This window comes from Rhamphochromis longiceps, linkage group LG22 (genome assembly GCF_057381845.1).
Source record: "Rhamphochromis longiceps isolate RC_006_pf linkage group LG22, R_longiceps_female_GT1.1, whole genome shotgun sequence".
Lineage (NCBI taxonomy): Eukaryota > Metazoa > Chordata > Actinopteri > Cichliformes > Cichlidae > Rhamphochromis > Rhamphochromis longiceps.
In genome coordinates, this window is record NC_140577.1 from 32,458,860 (window position 1) to 32,481,829 (window position 22,970).

Sequence of the window (22,970 nt, forward strand, 5' to 3'; positions counted from 1 at the left end):
TGGGCGGATGGGGGGGGCGCGCAGTAATCATTTAAGAAATCCCTGGTAGGACGCATGCGTGTGGATTTTGAAGAGCATACGCCATATTGAATTCCCGTAGGAATCGGCTAGCAAATTTTCGAGCTAGCGGTGTAAAAGGGGGCCACTTTATCAATGGTCCTAATTCGGTTTAATGTTCAAACGTGTCTGTTCTCGTAACCCCGGACAGCGTAGCGACCTTTGAAAGGTCCGAGAAGCGGCGCAGGTTCATCACGGGCTCGGAAGTGTTAGGGACTTGTCGGGGGGGTTACCAGAGAAAGAAGTTGAATGGATCCGAGGGTAGCTTGGATTCAGCCCGAACAGAAAGGACCTGCGAACGCCTTATGGATGCACGTCTGGGAGACCTCTCAGGGAGTACGGACTCTCTCCGCTCAGCAGCAGCTCCACAATCAAAACCACAACCAGTGTGTGAATTACGCGGTTTTAAAAAATGTGGCGACCGCCGTGGCTTCGAGCAAGAGCATCTGCAGCAGCAACGGTAACGTTACAGGAAGCCTGAGCAACGGCAGCAGCCATCGTAGCATCACGAACGGCGCTGCACACAGTAGTAGCGGTAACGGCAATGCGATTCCTCCGCTGGGGAGAGCACTGTCCAACAGGAACGTACACAACTCTTTAACCCCGTCGAACATCAGCGAGCCAGGTGAGGGGAAAACTGCGTCCCATAAAACGGGATCTGCCTCGTCGTCTTCGCAGGAATCCGGGACGGACAGTCCCCCCTCCAGCTGCTCACTCGAGAGGACTATGGATAGAAATGTTACGGGGAGTATTAATAATAACGTCGGGGGTGCCAACCTGCTCTTCAACTTGAGAGACAGCATGGACAATAATGTCAACCTTTACCATCACCGTCACCCGCAGGAGCACCAGGCTTTCAAGTTACAGCAGATTTGCGTGAACCAGCATCAGGTTCACCCCTCTGTACCTATTAATCAACCACACAGTCACCACCCGGGCCGAAGGAAAAGTGACAACAAGGCGAGCACTTATGGGATGAATTATTCGATTTCTAACTGCACTAATGGCAATTATGCGAGCACTTGCACGCCCTGGAAGACGAGGGAGTACAGCCCAGGGGTACTCGGGTGAGTGACTTAACCGCATCGCTGATTTGTGGTGAAATAAGCTGTAATAAGTTGACAAACGTCTCCTGACGCTGTCGTCTGTTTGGCAATATAAACAGTATAGTTATATATTATACTCTTGTTTTGCAATGCAGTTGGATTATGGCGGTACACTGAGTACTGGAGAGTAAGCTGGACATTTTTCTTCTTGCCGTTGGCTGATTAGCTAACCGTTACAGCTGCGTAAAGGCAGCCGCAGACGGCCAGAAAAAGACCGGAAGTGCCGTGATTTGGTATTCAGAAGGTTAAACTGGGCCGTTACCGAACACGATAATTCCAGCAAGCTGTCGAGCCCAACTATTAAGTAAAGCAATAAAATGTATTCTGAAGTGTTGAATAATGTGTTGGCGTGAAGCGAGTTTGAGTAGATTTTCTTAATGGTTTATTTATTTAGAAGGTGCCGACCGGATACGCTGCTTTTAAATGTAGTCCGTTAGTTAGCCTAAACGAGGAGCCTAAAGCTAATTTACCCAACGGTTTCCTATGCAGGCTGGACTTAACGGGAAAAACTGTTTAAAACAGAATTACAACCTTTTTATTCCTCCAGTGAAATGTAATTACACAGAACTAGAAATTAAATATGATAATCTATTTACAACATCTTTTTTTGTTGACGAGGTTGAAACCAGCTTAATTTGAACGATATGGACAACTGCACTTAACCTGTTAGCAATCTGCTGTGGTGAATCCGAAAAGTAATCTGGCAATCTGACAGTGAGCGTGGGAGGTGAAACCTGCGAGATTAATTCTCAATATTGACTGTTTTAAACATAATTCGATACAATTTGTGGGGGAAAGGACTAGTTATGTGCAAGGTACGTGCTTTAGTTCAGAATTAATTACCTTTGTGCCCAAGTTAATTTGGGTGCACTCCCTATTTGCAGAGATCTGCCAATATGACATAACATACAGGGTGGATCCCAGAGTACTGAAGTATGATTAAAATCAGTTTCCAGGAACTCGCTTTAGCCACAGATTAGCTATATTTTCTTAGTATTGAGTTCACCTAAAATTAATGTCTATAAATGGTAAATAAGGGTTGTTTAAATTTGCAATATCTGCATTGTTGGTGTAATAAAAACACTAACTGAATAGCTTTTGATTTTCAAGTATAACTGAGCACTAACCGAAGCCCTCCTGAAACAAATGAGCGAAGAATTTCTGAATGTGTTGCAGGAATTTGTGATATTTGTAATGGCTGCTTGCACCCATCTGGGACTCTTCTGTAACAACGAAACAGTGTTTGTCACGAAAGCAGTTCCACATGCGTGATGCAGAGTTTCCCAATTGCAGTGAAATCTAAGTGAGCTGAGAAATTTGAAGTTGTTAATGAATGTTTTCTTCTGAAACCACAGTGAATTTCATCTTGTAATTCGTGGTTCTACAAGTTTTCTGACACAAGTTTCAGCTTGTGTGCCGACTAGTGTTGCTTTGGTTTGCCTTCAGGGGTGCCCTTTAAAGTTCTGCACAGAGAGGGAGTTTCACTACAAACTGGAACAGTGTGAACATAAAAATACTTGTATGTTGTGGTGGAGTAAAGTTGTAAGCTTTGAGTGTTTACTGTAAGATTGCTTGTCAGGGATGGCTCTGGTAATAGCTATTATTCTAACTGTGGGCTGTGTGGAGTGTAATCGTTGGACAGTTAGCATGGATACATGCTGGACTGACTGGTTTGCTGACAGAGTTTTCACCAAGGAGTGGGCCCATGGGGCTGAGTGCATTTTCTTCAGGGCTCTGGTAATTGATTGTGACAGTCCCCCCCCTGTTCTGTATTTCACACTGGCATCGTGGCATGCATTCCTAGGGAAAAAAAAAATGAATGGGTCAAACAGACTTCCTCTGTTCGAAGGCATTTAACTGGTCAGAAATCTGTACATTATGTGTGCCCTGCTGTCAAACACAAATCCATATCAACAACGGGCCTGGGAGACTCCCAGGCCTACTCTGGCCCTCCAGTGTTTTGCTTAAACCTTGGTCAATTTCCACTCAAAACCTCAGGTGTGTGTTGTGCCGTTGTCTTTCCGTAAGCCAAATGTATTCAGTGAAGATGAGTATTCTGCAAAGCATAGCTCCTCTGCACGTTGACCACTTTAGTTCAGGCTTATTTTTGGCCTGGTGGTTACAATATGGGGCAGGGCTACAGTTAGCCGAATCTATGATGGTTAAATTGGTACTGATCTAAGAGACTTCTCATAAAGGCATAGAAAAACTTATGTTTTGTCTTTTTAACAAAAACCAAATATATCAAATTATTTCAGTTTGACTGTTACTGAAGCAGGCAGGTTTAGTAACGTGGTTTTACAAAGTTGCAATTTCAAAATATATTTATGCATTTTCAGACTTCACAATTAGACCAGATTTCCTAATTGAGTTTTCCATTATCACAGTATTGGGAATCTTCCAGTCAAATCCAATATTTATCTCCATTTTCCCAAGAAATCTGTTTGATCTGACAACAGATCAATAAAATAACAAAGTAACATCTACGCAGCTTTTTTTTTTTAAATTTTTTTTTTAGTTTTTTTATTTAAAAGAAGGAATCTTAAAATTTTTGCGACACAGCCAATTACAGGTGGTCAGATCAGTCTAAATGACCCAACCCCAACACTGGTATTGGATTGATACTAGCGGAATAGGATTGATCGTTTGTTTGTATTCTCCGAGTTCAGTATGTAGCCCACTGAACTGTGTTAACGTTTTACTTTTGGGGGAAATGTAAGAAACCCCCTCAAAAATCTCAAACATCCACTATGAAAAATTAAAATGTTCAGTTTACAAATTATTGATAATTAATCTCATAAGTCATGACACAGTGTTCTCCACTGCATAAGCCGTTTGATGCACTAAACGTATCAGTGTCTGCAATATGGCTGCATTTCCTCGGTATTGGATCATAACAAAATTTGCAGTATCGCACAGCACCACAGCTGATGCATATGGGCCAGCGACACTGGTTAATGGCATTTTATTTTCCAGTATGTTGATATCAGTCAACAGGGTCACTGCTAGCTAATGGATTCCTAATTTAAAGTGGGCCCATGCTAGTCTAATGTGCCGTCAGCGATTTCAAATAAAATTTGCCTAGATGTCCAAAGAACATAATATGCAACTGTTAAATGTAACTCTTACTCCACTGGAATATTACCCATTTTAATCACTTTAACAATATAATATAAAACTTACTGTCTGAAAATACTTGGAGACCTAAAATTCTTTTCTCATTGTCTCACATATGTAATGCTTCAATGATAGAAACGTTAAACAAAGTTTGAGGTCAGTTTATGTACCTCTGTGACCTGAAAGCTTGGCCTCAGATGGTTTTAAACACACTATTTTTTTTTTTTTCTACTCCTGGCTCTCTATGATGTCAGTGAGAGCAGATATCCCCAATATGGTCATCTCCCAGCCCTCCCACCTGCTGTTCAAACCTTCTGTTCACCCTTCAGACAGAGCATGAACTGGGGACCAGTGTAAGATGATTAAGGATTATATTGATGTGTGAATTGTGAAAAGCTAATCTGGAGTCTGAGAATAAGAATACAAAGCTGGAACTGAGTATAAGTCCCCTTACATGGCAGCTTATTTGGGATAATGCGCTTTCTCAAATGACACTGTGGTGCAGAGAAGAAGCATTACTCGTGATCTGGTTTTACCGGGATGTTACAGAGTGATGCTTTTTTTGGGGGTGGGGGCTGTCATCAATCACTTGTAGAGTTGAGGTTCATTAGCAACAGCTGATACAATCCGCCACCTGCCGCATTTGTCATATTAAACACTGAACATGACGATCAGTACCTGCTAAAATGAGAAGCCACTTCCTGAAGGTTTTGAACCCTGTGACACTCTTGCAAGTCGAAGTTCATTTTCATTAGGGAAGCTTTCATTAGTGCTGTAACACTACCAGGCTGAGGTGCATATTCATTACACCTTGAGATCTGCTTGTGGCATCGATTATGTTTTAATAAGCTGTTGCAGTGTTTCTCAGTTTGCAGTGTCCATGTAATCATGAGCTTTGTTAGTACATGTATACATCGGCAGTAGCAGTGTGAACCTTTCCAGAGCAGTGACCACGTAGTTGGATTATTTTTAGTTCATTCTTGTACTTAACCCTTATTTGTCCTTTTGTCCAGACTCCACGAAGAGGTGATGGATTTCTACAAATACATATCTCCTCGGCCGGAGGAGGCAGCTATGAGGAAGGAGGTGGTGAACCGGATAGAGGTGGTCATCAAGGAGCTGTGGCCTACTGTTGATGTATGTTACGCATGCACACGCACACGTTTGTTTGGATCAGCATAAATCAGAGACTTCACTGATATCCTGTCAGTGTTCCTAAATCATAGCTGAAACTATCAAATGTTTCAATACAGTACAGTGTCTCTCCCCCCCCCCCCCCCCCCCTTTTTTTTTTTTTTTTTTTAAATAATTATTATTTTTATTTTTTCTTTCTCTGTCTGGGAAAAAGACGCTACCTTTGATCTTTTTGGGCCGCAGCTGGCAGTCTTTGAAACTAACCTGGATCCACAGCAGGTGGAGCACCAACTGTTTGTTTTTTAACTGTGCACATCTATGCATACCAGCCTTGCTCTCACTACACCCTCCTTTAACAGCTGTACATTTTAATTCAATGATTTTATTATTTAAAGGAACATGCTTAAATTTTGAAAATTCGGCTAGTGCTTTTTAAAAACTATTTATTTTTGACTGAATAATTTCATTAGGCTACAACCCTTAAAAATGAGCTTAAATTAGGCACAAACATTTCAAAAACTATAAAGACAAAATGTATTAATATGACATTTGAAATATCACTGGACAAGAGATGACATCAGTTATTGCGATCAGGAAGTGTGATTGGGCGTGAGAGATTAGTCAGCTCGGATGTTTTTTGGCCAGGTTTAGTGACTTAATTACCTGGCAGCGTCACAGGACCGTAGGTGTGCACGTCCAAGTTTCAGTCTGGCACATGTCACCCCTCCTCCTGTTAAACCGCAAGCTAACAAACAGACTCCTAGTTTTAATTTTCTAAATAACAGACAGACGTGAGATTGGCATCGATCTCTTACTCACACTTTTGACCAAACTGTTCCTCTTTAACAAAAGTACTATGTGTCAGACCCAACAAAAACTGACCTCATACTACCACTGTTTTGTAGTTTCCTTAGAAGGAATGAGAACATAATTAACTAACTGGAAAGCAGTTATGAGACACTCTTTAAAACAGAAAAATTAGTGTCTGTACTCGCACTTGAGAGGTGTAGAAATGGTGATGGAGGATCTTGCAGCTGGTTGAGAAAAGTACAGCGAGGCGCAGTTGATGCACCGCCTCTCTCGTTGCTTAATCATGTAAAACACGCGCAGCAGTGATTTGTTGGCTGCCAGTCTTCACCACTTCTGCTGTGAGCCACATTGTCAGGTAAATGGATCAAGCCTCAGATTGTCCCAGCCTCCCTTTTCATTTCCATGTATTTACCCTGGCCTGTCGTGGTGCTTTTGCCTTGACGGAAAAGGAAATGACTCCGCTTCCTTTGGAGAGCATTCACTTGCAGCCCTCAAGCACAGCATTTTTGTTCTTTGCTATTGTGTACTTAATTTGGCAGCGTACTTAACTTGGCAGTGTTTACAGTCTCTGAAGTAGGGAGCCGGAAATGCCTAAGTCCTGGTCGTTTGCAAACATTTGAACTGGATATATACAGCACCACCGCAAATGAGCTAGAAGTGTAGTTGTTGCAAGTTGCCAAGCCCTTTATGGTTAAAATGTGATGTGAAGAGCTGTAACACGTCAGCTTGTATGCCATGAATGACAGTGATTTCGGTCATTTTCACACTTCTGTAACCATGTTTTACCAGGTCCAAATATATGGCAGCTTCAGCACAGGGCTGTACCTTCCAACAAGGTAAGAGCAGGATTTAAATTTATTCAGTTTTTAAATAGCCAACTTAATTTTGTTTCTGATTTGTTTTGCTGCGAGGTCATTTAAATTTTAGGACTAATGTTTGTTTAAATTAGTTCATGTATGTTTTTTGCCCTTAGTGATATTGACCTGATGGTGACTGGGAAGTGGGAGCGCCCGCCACTGCAAGAGCTTGAACAAGCTCTTCGCAAGCATGAAGTTGCCGACCCTAACTCCATTAAAGTGCTGGACAAGGCTACAGTAAGTAGAGACAAGCAGGTCGTGCTTCTCCACTCTGTGCCTGTGTGCACCTATAGCATGTCATTGCATTTGGGCCATCACACTGGAGCACAGCTGATTTATTGGTGGGACAATACTATCAGCCAATATTGGCTATTTTCTGCGTTCATAGCGGCCAGCAACTGATCCTTTATTGCAGCTGGTTGAGAAGACTTTAACGAGTTATTGGCTGGTATTTCTTAAAAAAAACAAAACAAAGAAAAACTAACACTTGACGGTGAAAAATGCTTTCTAATATATTAGTCCAAACTATCCCATAGGTTTAGTTGGATACCTGTTAGCTAGTCGAGTCGCACTGATTTATTGTTGGACCATAGATTGGCGACTTGCAAATCTAACTGTATTGTAGGGCTGCTCAATTAATCGAATTTTAATCACGATTACGATCTGGGCTTTCAACGATCATTAAAAATGACTGAGCCGATTATTAGCCCCTCCCTCATTTATCCGCGACACCTTAAAGGCCGGTCCGTGAAAATATTGTCGGGCATAAACCGGTCCGTGGCGCAAAAAAGGTTGGAGACCGCTGATTAAGAGGACCCGAGGGAAGCTCGGAAAGCTAAGCAGAAGTTATTTGGAGAGGAGAGAGTGACTGCTGTTGGTTGAAAAGAGAGGTAAAAAAAAAAAAAAAAAAACTTCAGTGGTGTTGCACACTATTTTATATTATTTTTTTAAAGTCATTATTCAATACATTGTCATTGTTAACCCTTTAAAGCCGGTCAGAGCAGCACGCTCCGTTTTGTGTAACTATTTTTAAATCCCTGTAGAACCTGGACCGTGTAAGCTAAAAAGCGCTTGCAGGAACAAAAACATAATATTCCAGAAACACGCTTTGCCGTTCCTATCAGCTGTTCGTAACACTTCCCACAGTGAAATGATGCACCTGCTGTTTTCTTTGCAAATTTGCATCATAGGATTGTTTTTTGTTTTTCCTGCAGTATATAAAAATTGCTGTATCTCCAAAATAAAACTATGAAGACACTCAAAATAAATTTCCTGTTGTTGTAAACTATTTTTTGCAACTTTATTGCATTTAAAGTTTTGAGGGATAAACCTCTTAAATTTCTCCAAGTAGAAATATATGTAAAAAAAACAAAAACGATTTTCAATTTTTTTTGTAGTTTATTGCACTTTTTTGCAATTTATGTAATTACTATGGACTTAATGCATACATATTATTAAAATATGGGCTATAACAGTTGAATTGATGTATAGCAACTTGAAATAATATAAAAAATAATATAAGCTCTGGTGGACTTGGTTCTATAGTAGGTCTTAAAGGGTTAAATAAATATCGTCAAATAATCGTGATCTCAATTTCAGTGAAAATAATCGTGATTATCATTTTTGCCATAATCGAGCAGCCCTACTGTATTGCCATTCACAGTGGCTGCTAAATGAAAAGCATGGTTTGTTGACACGATATCTGCAATTTCCTGGTTAGCAACAGAGTCCGGAGTAGCATAAAAGAGTATTTGAAGAAAATGGAAAACATAAATGAAACTCATAATAAACTTGATGGAAATCTGTTTTGTGGGCCTCAAAAAAAATCAGTTGTCAAATACGTCACATTGTTAAATCACCTGCTGTATCAGCTGGGCTCTACATGACATCTGTATCTTTATAGCTCAGTATTTTCTACAAAAGAAACTTGTGAAATGTTTCTACAGAAACAGACGGATTAATAAAGACAATTCAGAAAATTAACATAAATGTCAAAATTAAAAACTGCTTATTTCTCAGTAAGGAACTACATGATAAATTTCCACCCTGTGTATAAAATAGTAATTGATTGCTTTGGCCTAATGATAAAATGATAGTTCTTCACACTAACTAATAAATGCTTGTAGCTCCAGTAAAGAGAAATCAAGAGGAGAGCTGGAAGAAATCCAGGCAAACAAAATTTGCCACCAAAAAGCTCTTGTGCACTTCCAGTGCCCAGAAGTATAAAGCTTTGACTTATTCCCTTTAATGTCCACTTTAACCTGTGAGACACCGTCAGTGTCGTCCATCTGTTTGCCTCACAGGTGACACATTTCCTGAGTTGTGGTGGACTTTCTGTCAATTTCTTTATTGATTAATAGTCTGCTGTTTTTTGGAAACCACTATGATGCGAATGCTGAAGTGCGTACTTTGTCTGCTCTTGTTCACCCAAAATGAAAACTTGCCGTCATCTGTTCAGCCGAGGTCAGTCATACTTTACTTATCGACTCATTTCGGTTCCACAGCAACTTCCCTTCATTGTGTCAAAGCCATCACTCTGCAGCTCGGGCTAATGTGTGCACCTACTTCGGAGGTGTTTATAGCTCCTATCCTGCAGGGATACATTTGAAAACAGCAACTCAGTGGCCCGCACAGTCGTCGTGTGGGCTGTGCACACAACCAGGCAAGCGACCACAGGCTTCAGTGCCTTCTTGACTGACATGATAATAAGTAGTTAATGGCTGAGTTTTCATTTTTGGATTAGCTTTTATTTCTAAAAGCTTGTCATTTGGGACAGTTGTTCCTTTTTTTCCCCCTTTGTGTTCCAGGACACAGATCAAATCAAATCACTTTTATTGTCACATCACATGTGCAGGCACACTGGCACAGCACATGCGAGTGAAATTCTTGTGTGCGAGCCTCACAAGCAACAGAGATGACTGTAGTGTTTGTTGAGCCATTTCACTTCATCTTTCAGGTGCCAATCATCAAGCTGACTGACCAGAGGACTGACGTCAAGGTGGACATCAGTTTTAACGTAGAGACTGGAGTCAAGGCTGCAAGCTTCATTAAAGGCTACATGAAGGTGAGAGGTGCCTTCAGCGCTGGAGATTTTACATGGTTGGCGATACAGACGGGGTATTACTTCATATATGTTTGTGTGTCAGAAAGATTACACACAAAACTAAGCCGTTTTTCATCAAATTTGACGGAGAGCTGGACAAAGCATGAAGTTAGAACCCATGCCATTTTGGTTTAAACCAGATCACTGTCCCTAAAACTGCAAATTAGATCAACGGCTTTGGTTGAAGATGCATTTGTGATTTGCGGACAGAGCTGGGATTCTGAAGCAAAAACACATGAAAGTCACTGGAAACTGTTTGACCTTTCTTTGATGATCACCCCTCCATCTTAAAGCACTCTCACAGGGCTTCGCTGGCTGCTGGCTGTGGATGTTTCTCCTATTTTTGCAGTAGCACAAATAACTACCCCACTCACACACTTCACCAGTCTGCTGCCTGGTTGTGGGCGCTGGCTTTATGGAGCTAGGAGTGGCCATGTTTGGTGTAGTGATGGACTGACAAGTTGTTAGCTAAATGAATTAGCTCACAGCAAGGCATATTATTTGCTGTTTTTAACATGGGGACTTGCATTGCTGCTGCTTACTTATGAGCAATGTGTTAAATCGTACCAGGCACAGAGGGGGAGACTTAGTTATTTCCTATAATTTGTTGTCTAAAGTCAAACTTCATGGCTATGTGTAGTTCTGGTACTGCTTTCTTTGTTGACTTAGACCAGAAGGCAACAGTGCACAGTAGAAGGAATACACTCAGATGGAGGAAGAGAGCAGGAAAAGGTCATGTTTTCATATTTGAATTTAAAAAAAAAACACTGGAGGAGTCACATAATTGCTGTCTTGCAGTGAGGTGGAAATTGGAAATTCCCTCTTTGAATATAGCTTACCCAGCAGTTTAAACCATTACTCTTTACTTCACTCCAATCTTGTACCGGCTCATCTCATGTCCAAAGTGAAGCTGGAACAGAACCAGCAACATCGCTCCGTCAAGCCCCCATTTAACTCCGTCAGAGTCTGTGTCCTGCTGAAGCTCTTGTTGCTAAATCTGCACAGCAGAGGTGAGTTTCGCACAGAAATTCCTGCTCGAGTTTGATCCATGCCCACTTTAGTCACAGTTTTAGGAACTAATGCGGGAAAGGAATTCCAGGTGCCGCTGCTGCCGCGAGCTATCAGATTTTGTTGGGGCTTTTGTTTGCTGCCGTGGTTGCATGTTGGAACGGCGATCGCTGGGAATGCACGTCACAGCGAGAAAGCCTGCTGTTGACAACCACAAACTACACCAACCCAGAGAGCTGATGTTGTGAACATGTGGGTGTGACAGACTCGGTGCAGTCTTGTCATTGAAAGGTCACCTCAGAGTTGATTTTCACATGGTGGCCAGTAGGGGTGCAACGATACTCGTATCGATATTGAACCGTTCGATACAGTGCTTTCGGTTTGGTACGCATATGTATCGAACAATACAAAATTTTTCATTTATTTTATCAACTTTCCTTCTGACGATGCTGTCTGTGTTGAGCGCTCAGTGGATCTGCGCTCGACAGTGCAGCCTAGGCGGAGTAGTCGAATGCAGATTCACTGAGCGCAGGGCAAGCTAGCAAGACAGAAGTTAAGCTCTCCTTGCAACATGGCAAATTGAACCTCCTCCGCCCTCATTCAGATCTGGCGTTTGGAACTATTTTGGTTTTCATGTGGCGTATGACCCTGAAGGTAAGCGCGTCATGGACTAAAGTAAAACAGTATGTTGGATGTGCCACGCAATGCTTAATTACATGGGTGGGAACTAGTGTGTTAGCACAGTTAGCTCGTTAACGTGTTGGCGGTCTAGCCCCATGCACGGGGCTATCAGGGGTAGCTCGTTAACGGAGATTTGCCGTGTTGTGGCGTTAAGGTCATTTTAACGAGATTAACCTGAAAGCACTAGTGGGAACACAACGAATATGACTGCACATTTACTCCGACATCATCCGAGTGCAAAGACAAAAACAACAAGCACGCATGCTACAAACTTTACGCGAGTCATTTAGACAGCTGTTAGCACATGATTCTCCTTATGGGGACCTGATATGTTTAATATGCTGCTGAGAATATAGCCCAGAAGAAGCATATAGTATAGCTTTTATTTTGGAAAGAGCCCTTTCTCTGTAATAAACTCTTTTCCACAGATGAGTGATTCCTCAATCAGATACAGGGCTTGCAAAATCTCTAGCCCGACGTCCCGGGGCTAGCGATTTTTCCCAGTCGGGCTACCAAAATCTATCTCTGCCCTGCCCGTCGGCCTATCGTAGGAAGGAAAAATATATGTCAATGTTTTTGCATTCTTTCGGAAATGTAGCTGGGTAATTATGTCATTGGCATCGGTGAGCCACTGTCAATATGTGACATATTGAAATCGCGTTTGAATTTGCGCTTGTTTTTTGCTTTCACTTTGCAATCGCGTGAACTGTGTATAGAGAGCGACAGCACTGATCTGTGAGTGATGATAATTTGTGCACCAATTCCTCTGACATTGTCTTATCAATCGTTAGCTTACTATGCAAACATGACAAGTGAAATCTCCCGCATCAAGCTTAAACATGTGAGAGGTTGATCGCGCAGAGAATCGCTGAGCTTATGTGAGTGCGTGTGTAAAAGCAGCAGGATATATATTTTAGTTCTGCTGAGCCAAATAAGACAGGTCAGGGTGAAGAAGTGACAGCCAAAGAAAAGCTTACCACAAAACAGAAAAGTTATGACAAATCAGACTATAAGGCAAAAAAGTGCAGCTTTATGGTTTCATGGACAAAAGAATTTCTGTGGCTGCAATATGACGAGCTAAATAACCAGGGCTGCACATAAGTGGTCCGCAGGTGCGCATTCGCTGTCAAAATAAAAAACGCGCACAAGATAAGAAGTTGCAACGCGTGTTTGCGTACATAAGATTTTCAGGAGGAGGACAGACATTTGTTTAGAACTCTTAAAGATGTCGAAGAAGCTCCTTTAAGCAATTACTGTGATGTTCCTCCACCCCCAAAGAAATGTCAGGAGTCCGAACCACAAAAGCGTATTCTCGGAAAAGTAGTTGCAGGAGGTGAGCTGGCTTCAAACAAATGATGAACGCACAGAGATGTGGTGCAGAATGTGCCGTGAAAATTTAATAAATGACAAATTAAAAAGGCATGAACGTTTTTTTTTTTTTTTTTTTTTTTTTTTTTTTTTTTGTATCGAAAAAATATCGAACCGAACCGTGAATTTTGTGTATCGTTGCACCCCTAGTGGCCAGGTGCCTCAGTGCATCCCGCAGTCTTGTTCTTACTCCTTAAAAGGATATTTGAAAAGTTGACAGCGCTCTGCTGCTCCACTGGCACAGATACACACATTCTGCCAGGAGCTTGTGCTGCCTTTTCAATTGGAAAATCAAAAAACAGGTCCCTCTGGATTATCACACGCAGCTCATATTGATAGCTTTTTAGAAAGTTTGGCCCAGTTGGCAGCTTGACAGTTGGAAGTCGGGGTTGTAACAATTCGTACATTGAACGACTGAAAGTTTCTGTATTTAGCTTCGTTGACTTGCTAATAAAACATTACTTTCAGTAGTAATTAGGGCTGCACGATTTTGCATAAAATGAGAATCACGATTTTTTTTTTTTTTTTTTTTTTTTTTTTTTTTTTGGCTTAGAATTGAGATCACGATTTTCTCACGATTCTCTTTTCCAGTATAAATATTTATTGCACTTATTAACTGCACATCAACTTCGTAACAGTTGAGACTGAACATAAAAACAATAAATCAAGGTTCTTTATTTGTCACATGCATAGTTATACAAGTATAACACACAGTGAAATGTAGCCTGACACGCTCCTCGACATGTGCAAAAATTGGGGGGTGGGGGTGTAGAGGAAGAACAAAATATATACACACACACACACACACACACACACACACACACACACACACACACAGGGTGAATTCTGTACATTAATATGAATAGACATCTGACTATTTTACAGGATAGACAATATAAACATATTTAAAGTTAAAGGAATTGAAATGTACATTGTGCCTTGGTTTAGAGTGTCTGGAAGAGTCCTGTCTCAGTCAATTATAGATGATGTGAGAGGGCGGGTGTGTGTGTTTAGGGCACGGATGGCTTGGGGATAGAAGCTCCTCTTGAGTCTCTCTGTCCTTGCCCGGAAGATGCGGAACCTTCTACCAGATTGCAGAAGTTGGAACAGTTTGTTGCCAGGATGGGACGGGTCCTTCAGTATCTGCGCTGCTCTAGTCCGGCATCTCCTGGTGTAGGTGTCCTGAAGCAGCGTTCTGCTGTACGGATCACTCTCTGGAGAGCTTTTTGGTCCTTCACACAGCTGTTCCCGAACCACGATGTCATGTTCTGTGTGAGGATGCTCTCCACAGCGCCTGTATAGAAAATCCTGAGGATCTTTGGAGAGACCCTGAACTTCCTCAGTTGTCGTAGGTGATACAGGCGCTGCCTAGCCTACATCAAAATACATCAAATAAACATAAAAACAAAAAATGCGGTACAGTCGTCGTCTTTTTTTCTTTTCCTTTTTTCTTTTTTTTTTCTTTTAAATCATTGTCATTTGGAAATGAGATCGCACATAAGTATGAATCGAGATTGCGATTTTTTTTTTTTTTTTTTTTTTCTAACGATTAATCATGCAGCCCTAGTAGTAATCGTCTCTGTGTGCCTGCAGTGACTGTATAAGGATATCTGCTATTCTCAAATCAAATCACTTGGATCACTCAAATCATACAAAGCCAAGAACAAAAACGGGAAATAAAAAATTGACCATCCAAATTTTTAACAATATTTATGATGAATATAAGGAAAAGCATTATATAAGACACTTCTTATTTAAAGTTGACTTATTGATTTGTTGGATTCATTTGGGCTTGTGTTCTAAGTGGTTTTTTTTTTTTTTTTTTTTTTTTTGGGTGGTTTCTGAATCGAGTTAGTTTACAAGATTAAACTGCGTCACGTTCAAAGTTGTTCACCGTCGCTTTGGCTCAAAGCACCAGCCTGTCCCTGAGTCATGAATTAGGCTGTTCTTTAGACAAAGATTCACACCCTTAATGAGATAATGATTGACGTGCTAGTCAGCCGCATCATTTCATCTCTTTACTTATAATGTAGTCTAGTCTCGTTTCTGACTCACAGTTCTACATATATCTCATTAGAAACCCTCTTTCTCCTGAGTGATTTATGTAGCTGGAGCCCAAGTCAATTTGTTTTTATCTGCGTTTACTCTTAAGATGCTGCGCTCTGGTGTTTTCTTACTTAATCTATAGTTTGAATCAGGCATTTTCATTCCACATCTGTCCCTGCATTTTGCTTTCAGAAGTATCCAGTGCTGCCTTACCTGATCTTCGTGCTGAAGCAGTTTCTGCTGCAGAGGGATCTAAACGAAGTCTTCACCGGGGGCATCAGCTCCTACAGTCTCATCCTCATGGTCATCAGTTTCCTACAGGTACAGGGATGTCATGTCACAACAGTTGAAGCGGCTTATGTTGTAGTAGTGCTGCTTGATAATATCGTGTGCGTATGTATGTATTTATAGTGGCATAAGCAGAAGTAGTTTATTAGCTGTTGTAGGACAACATAAAATCGAATCTTTATTAGTGAATCAGTTGTCTCAAATACACCCTAATCCAGTCTCTTTCCTTTCTCTTCAGCTCCATCCTCGTATCGATCCCACCAACCCCAGTGAGAACCTGGGAGTGTTACTCATCGAGTTCTTTGAGTTGTATGGCCGTAATTTCAACTACTTGAAAACAGGGATTCGCATTAAAAATGGAGGCGCATACATAGCCAAAGAGGAGATTATGAAGGGCATGACAAATGGATACAGGCCATCCATGCTCTACATAGAGGACCCTCTACTTCCAGGTGTGTGTGAAATACCATCTGTCTCTAAACAAATAAGACTTTAAGCTACATTTTCAGGTTGGCATTTATGATCCAAAGAGAGGTCATCAGTGTGTCATACTATGTTTGATTTTAATTTTTAGTATCATTTGGTCTTCGTCTTAAGACTGGCACAGCAGCTAAATGTTTAAACCAATTACCGGTACTGTAAAGGTTTAAACCTGGATTGATTTGTTTAAAACAATAAAATGATTTTTAAAGATGCTGTATATATGTAAAACAGACATAAAATACAAACATTTGGAAAACTTTTTGAATACTTTAAGATATTTTTACTATTGAAAGCTACACTTAGCCAGTTGGCTTTAATTTAGCTATGCTATGTTACTCTGGTAGTAGTTTGCAGTGTTAGATGATAAAGTAGCTTGAAAATAAAATGTTAATTCACTATCCTGATCAGCCCAGGGAGTGTATTAACTGGCCTTATGTTACTAAGCTGGATAGCTCACAGTGTTGGAGCTTAGCTTATATCTGTGTTAGAAGGCATGCTAGCATTAGCCAGAACAGAGCTAGCTTATAGTCTAATTATATTCTCCAAATGAAATGAAAGTCAGTCAAGAAAATACCCTGCTGATGTTATCCCAAGTTTGTCCTTGTCTTGAATCATCTACGCATTTGGCCAGAAGGGGCTTTTTTTTTTTTTTTTTTTTTTTTTTTTTCTGGTTAGCATTGGCTAACAGTATACTACTCGCTAATTTAGACAATTTGCTAAATACCCACTAAAGCAGCTAGCTAGTGTGGACTCTTTGGGGAGAGTGCCATCTATTTTCGGTTTTGTCTTGTGTTGAGAGCTGATATTTGCTGGCTTTAGTGATTAGTGTTCTCCTTTGGCTAACGTTAGCTTATTGGGGTGCAGGGAAGCTGAAGAAAAGCGTTGAGGCATTTAGTGTAGGGCCCAAATATCCCATTTCGCATTTCACTCACTGACGGTTTATTTTTTTAAAGCTTGTATTATACAAAATGCTGCATAGTGCACTTTAATCACATGTATTTTTATATAGCTCACTCCAATACTCTGTCCATTGTGTGTTGAATAATACATTTTAAGATCAGTCATGCTTTGCACATTTTGCAATTAAGTAACAAGTAGTCTAACAGCCACTAACAATTTTAGAAAATGTAAAACTTGGTTAAAACCGGTTAAATTGGTCTTTTTTTAAATTTTCCTCTCTTGTTTCCCCTCCACCTTGTAGGTAATGACGTGGGAAGGGGTTCCTACGGTGCCATGCAAGTCAAGGAGGTGTTTAATTATGCTTTCATTGTCCTGAGTCATGCTGTCTCCCCGCTTGCACAGTCATATCCCAACAAAGACTGTGAAAGGTTAGAATCCAAGCTATTTAAAAGTAATACTGACACCTTAGATAAGAGAAGAGCTTTTTTATTTAAATGTTTCTATCTTGTCCCTGCAGCACATTGGGGAGGATAATCAGGTTGACCAAGGAAGTGATCGACTACAGGGAATGGATCGTTAAGAAGTGGGGGGGCAGAGATTTGGTGCGACCGGACAACAGAGGTACAAATCATTGGGTTTCAAAACAAAATAGATGCAGTTTTCCCATTGATGCTATTAAATTGTCTCATTAAGCATCAGCTTTTTTTTTTTTTTTTTTTTAAAGCATGATATATATTCTTACCACTAATCCTATTTCTTTAGTGTCGCCTCCCAAAAAGCCTGTGTCGGAGCAAGAGAACTGTGTTCTGGGAGGTGGTGTTGGGTCAGATGAGCAGCAAAGGGATTCGGTGTCACCCCACAGCGCGGACTCTCCCATGTCCATCTCCAGCCCCCAGCAGCACTCGTCCGCCTCATCAGTGTCCTCACTGTCTGGGTCTGATAACGTAAGAAACCCCATGCAGGACGAGTAACAATGCACACGCTGCTTGTATTTCTGATGTAGTTCTTGAAAAATACCAAACAGTTTCTTCTGATTATGCACTTGACATCCAGCATAAAAGGATAATGTTGCCACACACATGACATAACTACATGCCTCTTATCCTTCTCATGGTAGTACAGCTTAATTTACTGTCATTTTATTCTAGTATTCAGATGGAAATCTGTTGTTTTTTTTTGTTTTTTAAACAATGTCCTCTGCTTTGATCCATCAGGACTCTGATTCAGCGTTGCCATGTCCCCTCCCTCCACCAACCCTGCCAGCTTACCCGCCTTTCCCACCACTTGGCCTAGCTTTAACTCCAGGCCTCAACATGAGCACCGGCAAACCTGGCATGGGGGGACACCATCTGCTCATGCCTCCAGGTTCCCAGGTAGGCACGCAGCCGTGGCGACAAGCAGCAGTGATTGCCTGAATTAGCCTGAATTTTACATGTAAAATGGGATTATATGGTGGTTAAAATTTGGACTACAAATGAAGCATATTAAATCAGTAGGGTAGAGAACAAGACATAAAATGTGCAGGTTTTTGCAGATTTTTATTGCAGTATTCGATTTAAAAAAAACTAAACTACTAGATTTCCAATTTAAATTCTGCCTCTCTTTCCCCAGGCTCGCGTCTCACTGCCCGGTGGTCTAGCAATGCACTCCATGCCTGGCAGACAGGTGTGTATAGACACCGGGCTCCCCCCCTTCTTCCACATGCACCCCCCAGCCCATGCTCATGCCCCTGCCCCTTCCAGCCCCCAGCCTCCGCCCAGTCCCCACTCCAGCCACACACATAAGGTAGGCGCTGGATGCCACAACCACACTCAAATGTACTACTGAGACAACCTTGTCTCCCACACAGGGTTTCCACTCTGTCATTTCATTTCTTGTCTCTCTTCAGCGTCTTCATCCTATGTCACGTTTGTTATTTCTCATTTTATGCTGTCATTATTTTGTACAGGTTACATAAAAAATTCAATTGCTATTTGCGTTCCAATAACTAATGACATTGCTGCAGCTGTGATAGTGCTTAAAAACTGGTGATTTTCTTGTGCCCGCCTTTATGCTAAACCAAGCTAGCTTTCACCCATATGCACCGCATTGGTCGCTGCTGTTTATTGTAATGATTGGTCAATGTGGCCGCTGCATTACCCAGAGGGAGCCACGCCTCCTAATGCATGCACCATGAAGAGGTTTGGTTTTGATACAAATGCCAGACATCTATTTATGGAAATTAGTTTTCCATACCACATGCATAATATATCTAAAAGGGAATATGACAAAATCTGCAGCTGGCTTTTCATATGTTTTGGTGACGTTTAAAAAGTGGTGAGTGCTTTAAAAAACCGACTGCGAAATGTAAAAACTGAAGAGTTTACTTCAGCATTGAAATGACTCGTCTGTCCAATCCTGTGAGTCTTTATCGTTTGGAAACGTTCAATCAAAGAAGAGCACAAATAATACTGTGCGCTTTTTTTGTTTGTTTGTTTGTTTTGTTTTTGTTTTTTTATTTTGTTTTGGGGTTTTTTCCCCCATATTTGTCACACTTAAATGTTTCAGATAACTGGAGTATTAAAGGGGAAAAACCCATCCAAACCTACCTAACATTATGTGGAAAAATGAATTTAGTTTCACTAGCCACACTCAGGTCTGATTACTGCACGACCTGATGAATCAAGATATCACTTAAAACATATCCTGTGTAACAAAGTGAAGTAGGCTAAACGATCTTAACAGGCAACATATCATCATGCCGTGAACTAAAGAAACTCAAAGGATGAAACGTGGAGTCGTTGCCGTCTATTATTTTGGGAAAGGTCACAAAGACATTTCCAAAGCTTTGTGAATCCAGCCAATTAACTGTCGACAAATGAAGAGAACTTGAAACACTGATGAACTTTTCCAGAATTGGCTGGTGTGCCAAAAAATAGTCTAAGAGCCTCAAAAACTCATCTAGGAGGTCTCAAAAGAACCCAGAACAACAAATACAGAACTGCTGGCCTTACTTGCCTCAGTAAGAGTTCCTTAGGAAAAACAAACGCTGCCAACTAAAAAAACAAAAACGTTTGTCCCACATTTTTGAAAATATTCTGTGGACTGACGAGACAAAAGTTTAACTTTTTGTAAAGTTTGAGCCCATCAAACATCAGCTGTGGAACTAACACAGAATGTTATAGAAAAGATCATCATTGCAACAATCAAAACATGATGGTGCTAATGGTGTGATGGTCTGCAGCTGCTTTACAGCTTCAGGACCTGGATGACTTGTTTTAACTGAGCACCATGAACTCTAGAAAATCCAGAAAAATGTCCAACCATCAGTTTGTCTTCTGAAGCTTAAACACACTGGGGTTATAACCAGTTTTTTTTTTTTTTTTTTTTTTTTTTTTTTTTTTTTTTTTAATGGTTTTGGAGTGGACTAGTCTAAGTCCAGACTTCAGTCTGATTGAGATGCTTTAGCGTGTCCTTAAACAGGCCAGTCATGGTGGAAAACCCTCCAATATGTCTGAATTTAATCCTGGAAAGAAGAGTGGGCCAAATATTATGTTTCTGTCTAATATAAAAATTTATTTGATCTGAATCATGTGCATGTGACAAATATGCAAAACAAAAGAAACCAAGAAGGGGGCAAAGACTTCTTCACAGCAGTGGCAGCTTGTATATCAGTTCCTGCCTTCTAGCTCCAGCGTGCATTTATTTCTGTGTTGTGGTTTTGCTCATGTTTAAACACAGAGCAACCACAAAGACAAGTCCGCACACAAATCTGTTGGGATCACAGCCTTGATCCTTTTCCCTCAGTCTTCTTCTCGTCTCCATCTCTCTTCAGAACGGAGCCAAGTTCAACGGGAAGGGCTTCCACAATCCGCCACTGGTCAACAACGCTGTTATGGCTAACCGTGGATACGCGCAGCATCACCGCAACACTTGGCGACGCAGGAAGAGGGACAGCCTGCCGGTTAGCCTGAGCAGATAGAAACCTCTCCTCGCCGTTTCCTCCGTCTCCTCTCCGACTGCATGCCGTGGCTCTTCGTTCGTCTTGAAGGAGGATGGACAGGCAGACAAGAGGACCAGAGACCAGCAGTTTTTACTCCGAGGGCTCCTCAACATGGAACAGCAGCCTTCAGCTCTGCATCTTCCTCCTCTCTGTACCTTCCCTCCCCTTTTTCTTTTCTTTTTTTTGCATGACTTTAATTCCATTTTTTTTTTTTCAGTATTGTGTCTTCCTTCTCTGCGTTCAGGTCGGTTTACTTTTTTGGAACTTGGCATTGACAGTATTGCTAAGCTCACTTGACCTCATCTCGACCCTTGCAGCCAAGCTGCCCACGGTTTCCTTTTTACAGTTAATACACTTAAAAACAAACGTTTTTTTCTCCATTTTGTGCAATAATGTTATTTTTCTTTTTGAAACTAAAGTAAGAGCTTATTTAATTTCGTGTGTGTGTATATGTAAAGGCATTTTTATACTGTTATTTTATTTTTGTAGAGTTTTAAATTTTGTTTACGAAACCTTTCCCCAGGCAGCATCTCTAAAGTGTGCGTGTGTGTGCGCATCTCTCCATCAGGTTGAGATGGACCCAGGTTGAAATGACCCCTCCCCCCTCTTCTTCTCTCCTCTTTAAATGTGGTCTGCTCAAGGGAAGCCGTATCAGAAAAGCATCATCTTGGCATTTCTGATCATTTCTCTTCACATGTTTTCTGAAAATGGGCGAGGTGGGCAACAAAAGGGGAAAAAAAAATTCCCTATGGAAGTTTTGTTCCTCGCTCCAGTTTTTCTAAGGCATGCTGAGGGGAAGTTGAGGGAATGAAACTCTGCCCTGGGATATTGAAGCACAGGGAGAGGCTCAAGTTTTGTGGCCACCTGAGGATTGTGTGACTGCGCGTATCTGTTTGCGTCTCTTACGGGAATGTGTCGTTGTCTCATTTTGTCGTTTGGGGAGAGAAGGCTGGCAAAAGAAGGCTGGCCTGATAGCTTTGTCTTGGCCATATCTCTCTCCGCCCGGAGGATTTTCAGCCTGTTTTGTTTAGGCTTTGTGTTCATTTTTTCTTTTAAAGTTGTTGTTGTTGTTAATATTTTTTGTAGGAGCATTGGGGGCCACGAAGGCAACAGCTTATCTGACTTGAATTAGAAGATCAAGAATGGCGGGCAGAAAGTCACTGAGCTGTGTCAGAGGGGGCGTGGCTGTGGAAAATCTGATCCCAGGGCTGAGGTCAGCTCTCGCCCGCAGCTGTAAATTAGCGCAGACCAACACTTTAGATGCTCAGCGATAAGGTTTCTCTCCTTTTTTTGTGGTCCTGGACAAAGGAGGAGGGAGCGAGGGTGGGGGCGTGGGGGGTTTCTTCCTGAACCAAGGACCCTGAGTGAAGGGAATTATATTTTGATTCCATTAAGGAATCTTGTGTGTATTCGATTGCCAGGTACTTCCGCTAATTGTTTGCAATGCCTTTCTTTGTGTTTACTCGGGGTGTGTATGTGTGTGTGTACCACGTTTTCCTGCGAGCACACCGCGCCACACAAATACACACGCTGTCGAAGGCTGTGACTCGCCCAGAAACACTACACATGCCGGTGTTATTACTATGCAAGTGGATTCTTCTAATTATTGTGTCAATTCTTGTATTTTATTTTTGGGGTTATTTTTTTCCCATTGACAAAAAAAGCAAAAAAAAATGTATCCCAAAAAAAAAAAAAAAAAAAAAACACTCACTGCTTGTTGGACTAGAGTGATGTTACTGACTGTCAGACTTCTCAAGCCAACACATGTAAACTCTAGCCCCCATCCCCTGACCCCCACCCGTGCCACAACTCCCTTGTGTTTGTATGAAGGCCATGATGTGTTTAAGACCCAGTATTTCTGCATCTTGTCAGTCAAATGTAAGGAACAAGGGGGATGTTAATGTCAGTGGTCGGGTCTGAGTCTGTGTAGTGTGTGACATAGTGAAACGTGTGTGAGAAAGACTCGTGACTCGCCACCACAGTTGAATTTTTCTTTTTCTTTGGTAATCGTACGCCCGACCGTTCACGAA

At 41.4% G+C, this 22,970-nt stretch overlaps 1 protein-coding gene across 2 annotated transcripts; it reads left to right on the top strand.

The window, feature by feature from the left end:
* Window positions 1-61: 61 nt before the first annotated feature.
* tent4a (terminal nucleotidyltransferase 4A) lies at window positions 62-22,453 on the top strand. Of its 2 annotated transcripts, none has more exons than XM_085395983.1 (13): window positions 62-1,124; window positions 5,294-5,417; window positions 7,014-7,060; window positions 7,198-7,318; window positions 10,038-10,145; window positions 15,480-15,608; window positions 15,814-16,027; window positions 17,260-17,386; window positions 17,476-17,579; window positions 17,721-17,902; window positions 18,173-18,331; window positions 18,570-18,623; window positions 20,773-22,453. In XM_085395983.1, the coding sequence occupies exons 1-13, from the start codon at window positions 307-309 to the stop codon at window positions 20,917-20,919; spliced, it is 2,334 nt and encodes a 777-aa protein (XP_085252109.1). In that variant the 5' UTR covers window positions 62-306; the 3' UTR covers window positions 20,920-22,453. The 2 variants fall into 2 exon arrangements, with proteins under 2 accessions (XP_085252109.1, XP_085252108.1); XM_085395982.1 differs by having other exon boundaries at window positions 63-1,124; window positions 18,570-18,743.
* Window positions 22,454-22,970: the final 517 nt, after the last annotated feature.

Coding starts and splice junctions, on each gene's coding strand:
- tent4a (XM_085395982.1), top strand. CDS start 307: ATGGATCCGAGGGTAGCTTGGATTCAGCCCGAACAGAAAGGACCTGCG. Junction 17,387..17,475: donor CCCAACAAAGACTGTGAAAG/GTTAGAATCCAA, acceptor TTGTCCCTGCAG/CACATTGGGGAGGATAATCA. Junction 18,744..20,772: donor ACTCCAGCCACACACATAAG/GTAGGCGCTGGA, acceptor ATCTCTCTTCAG/AACGGAGCCAAGTTCAACGG.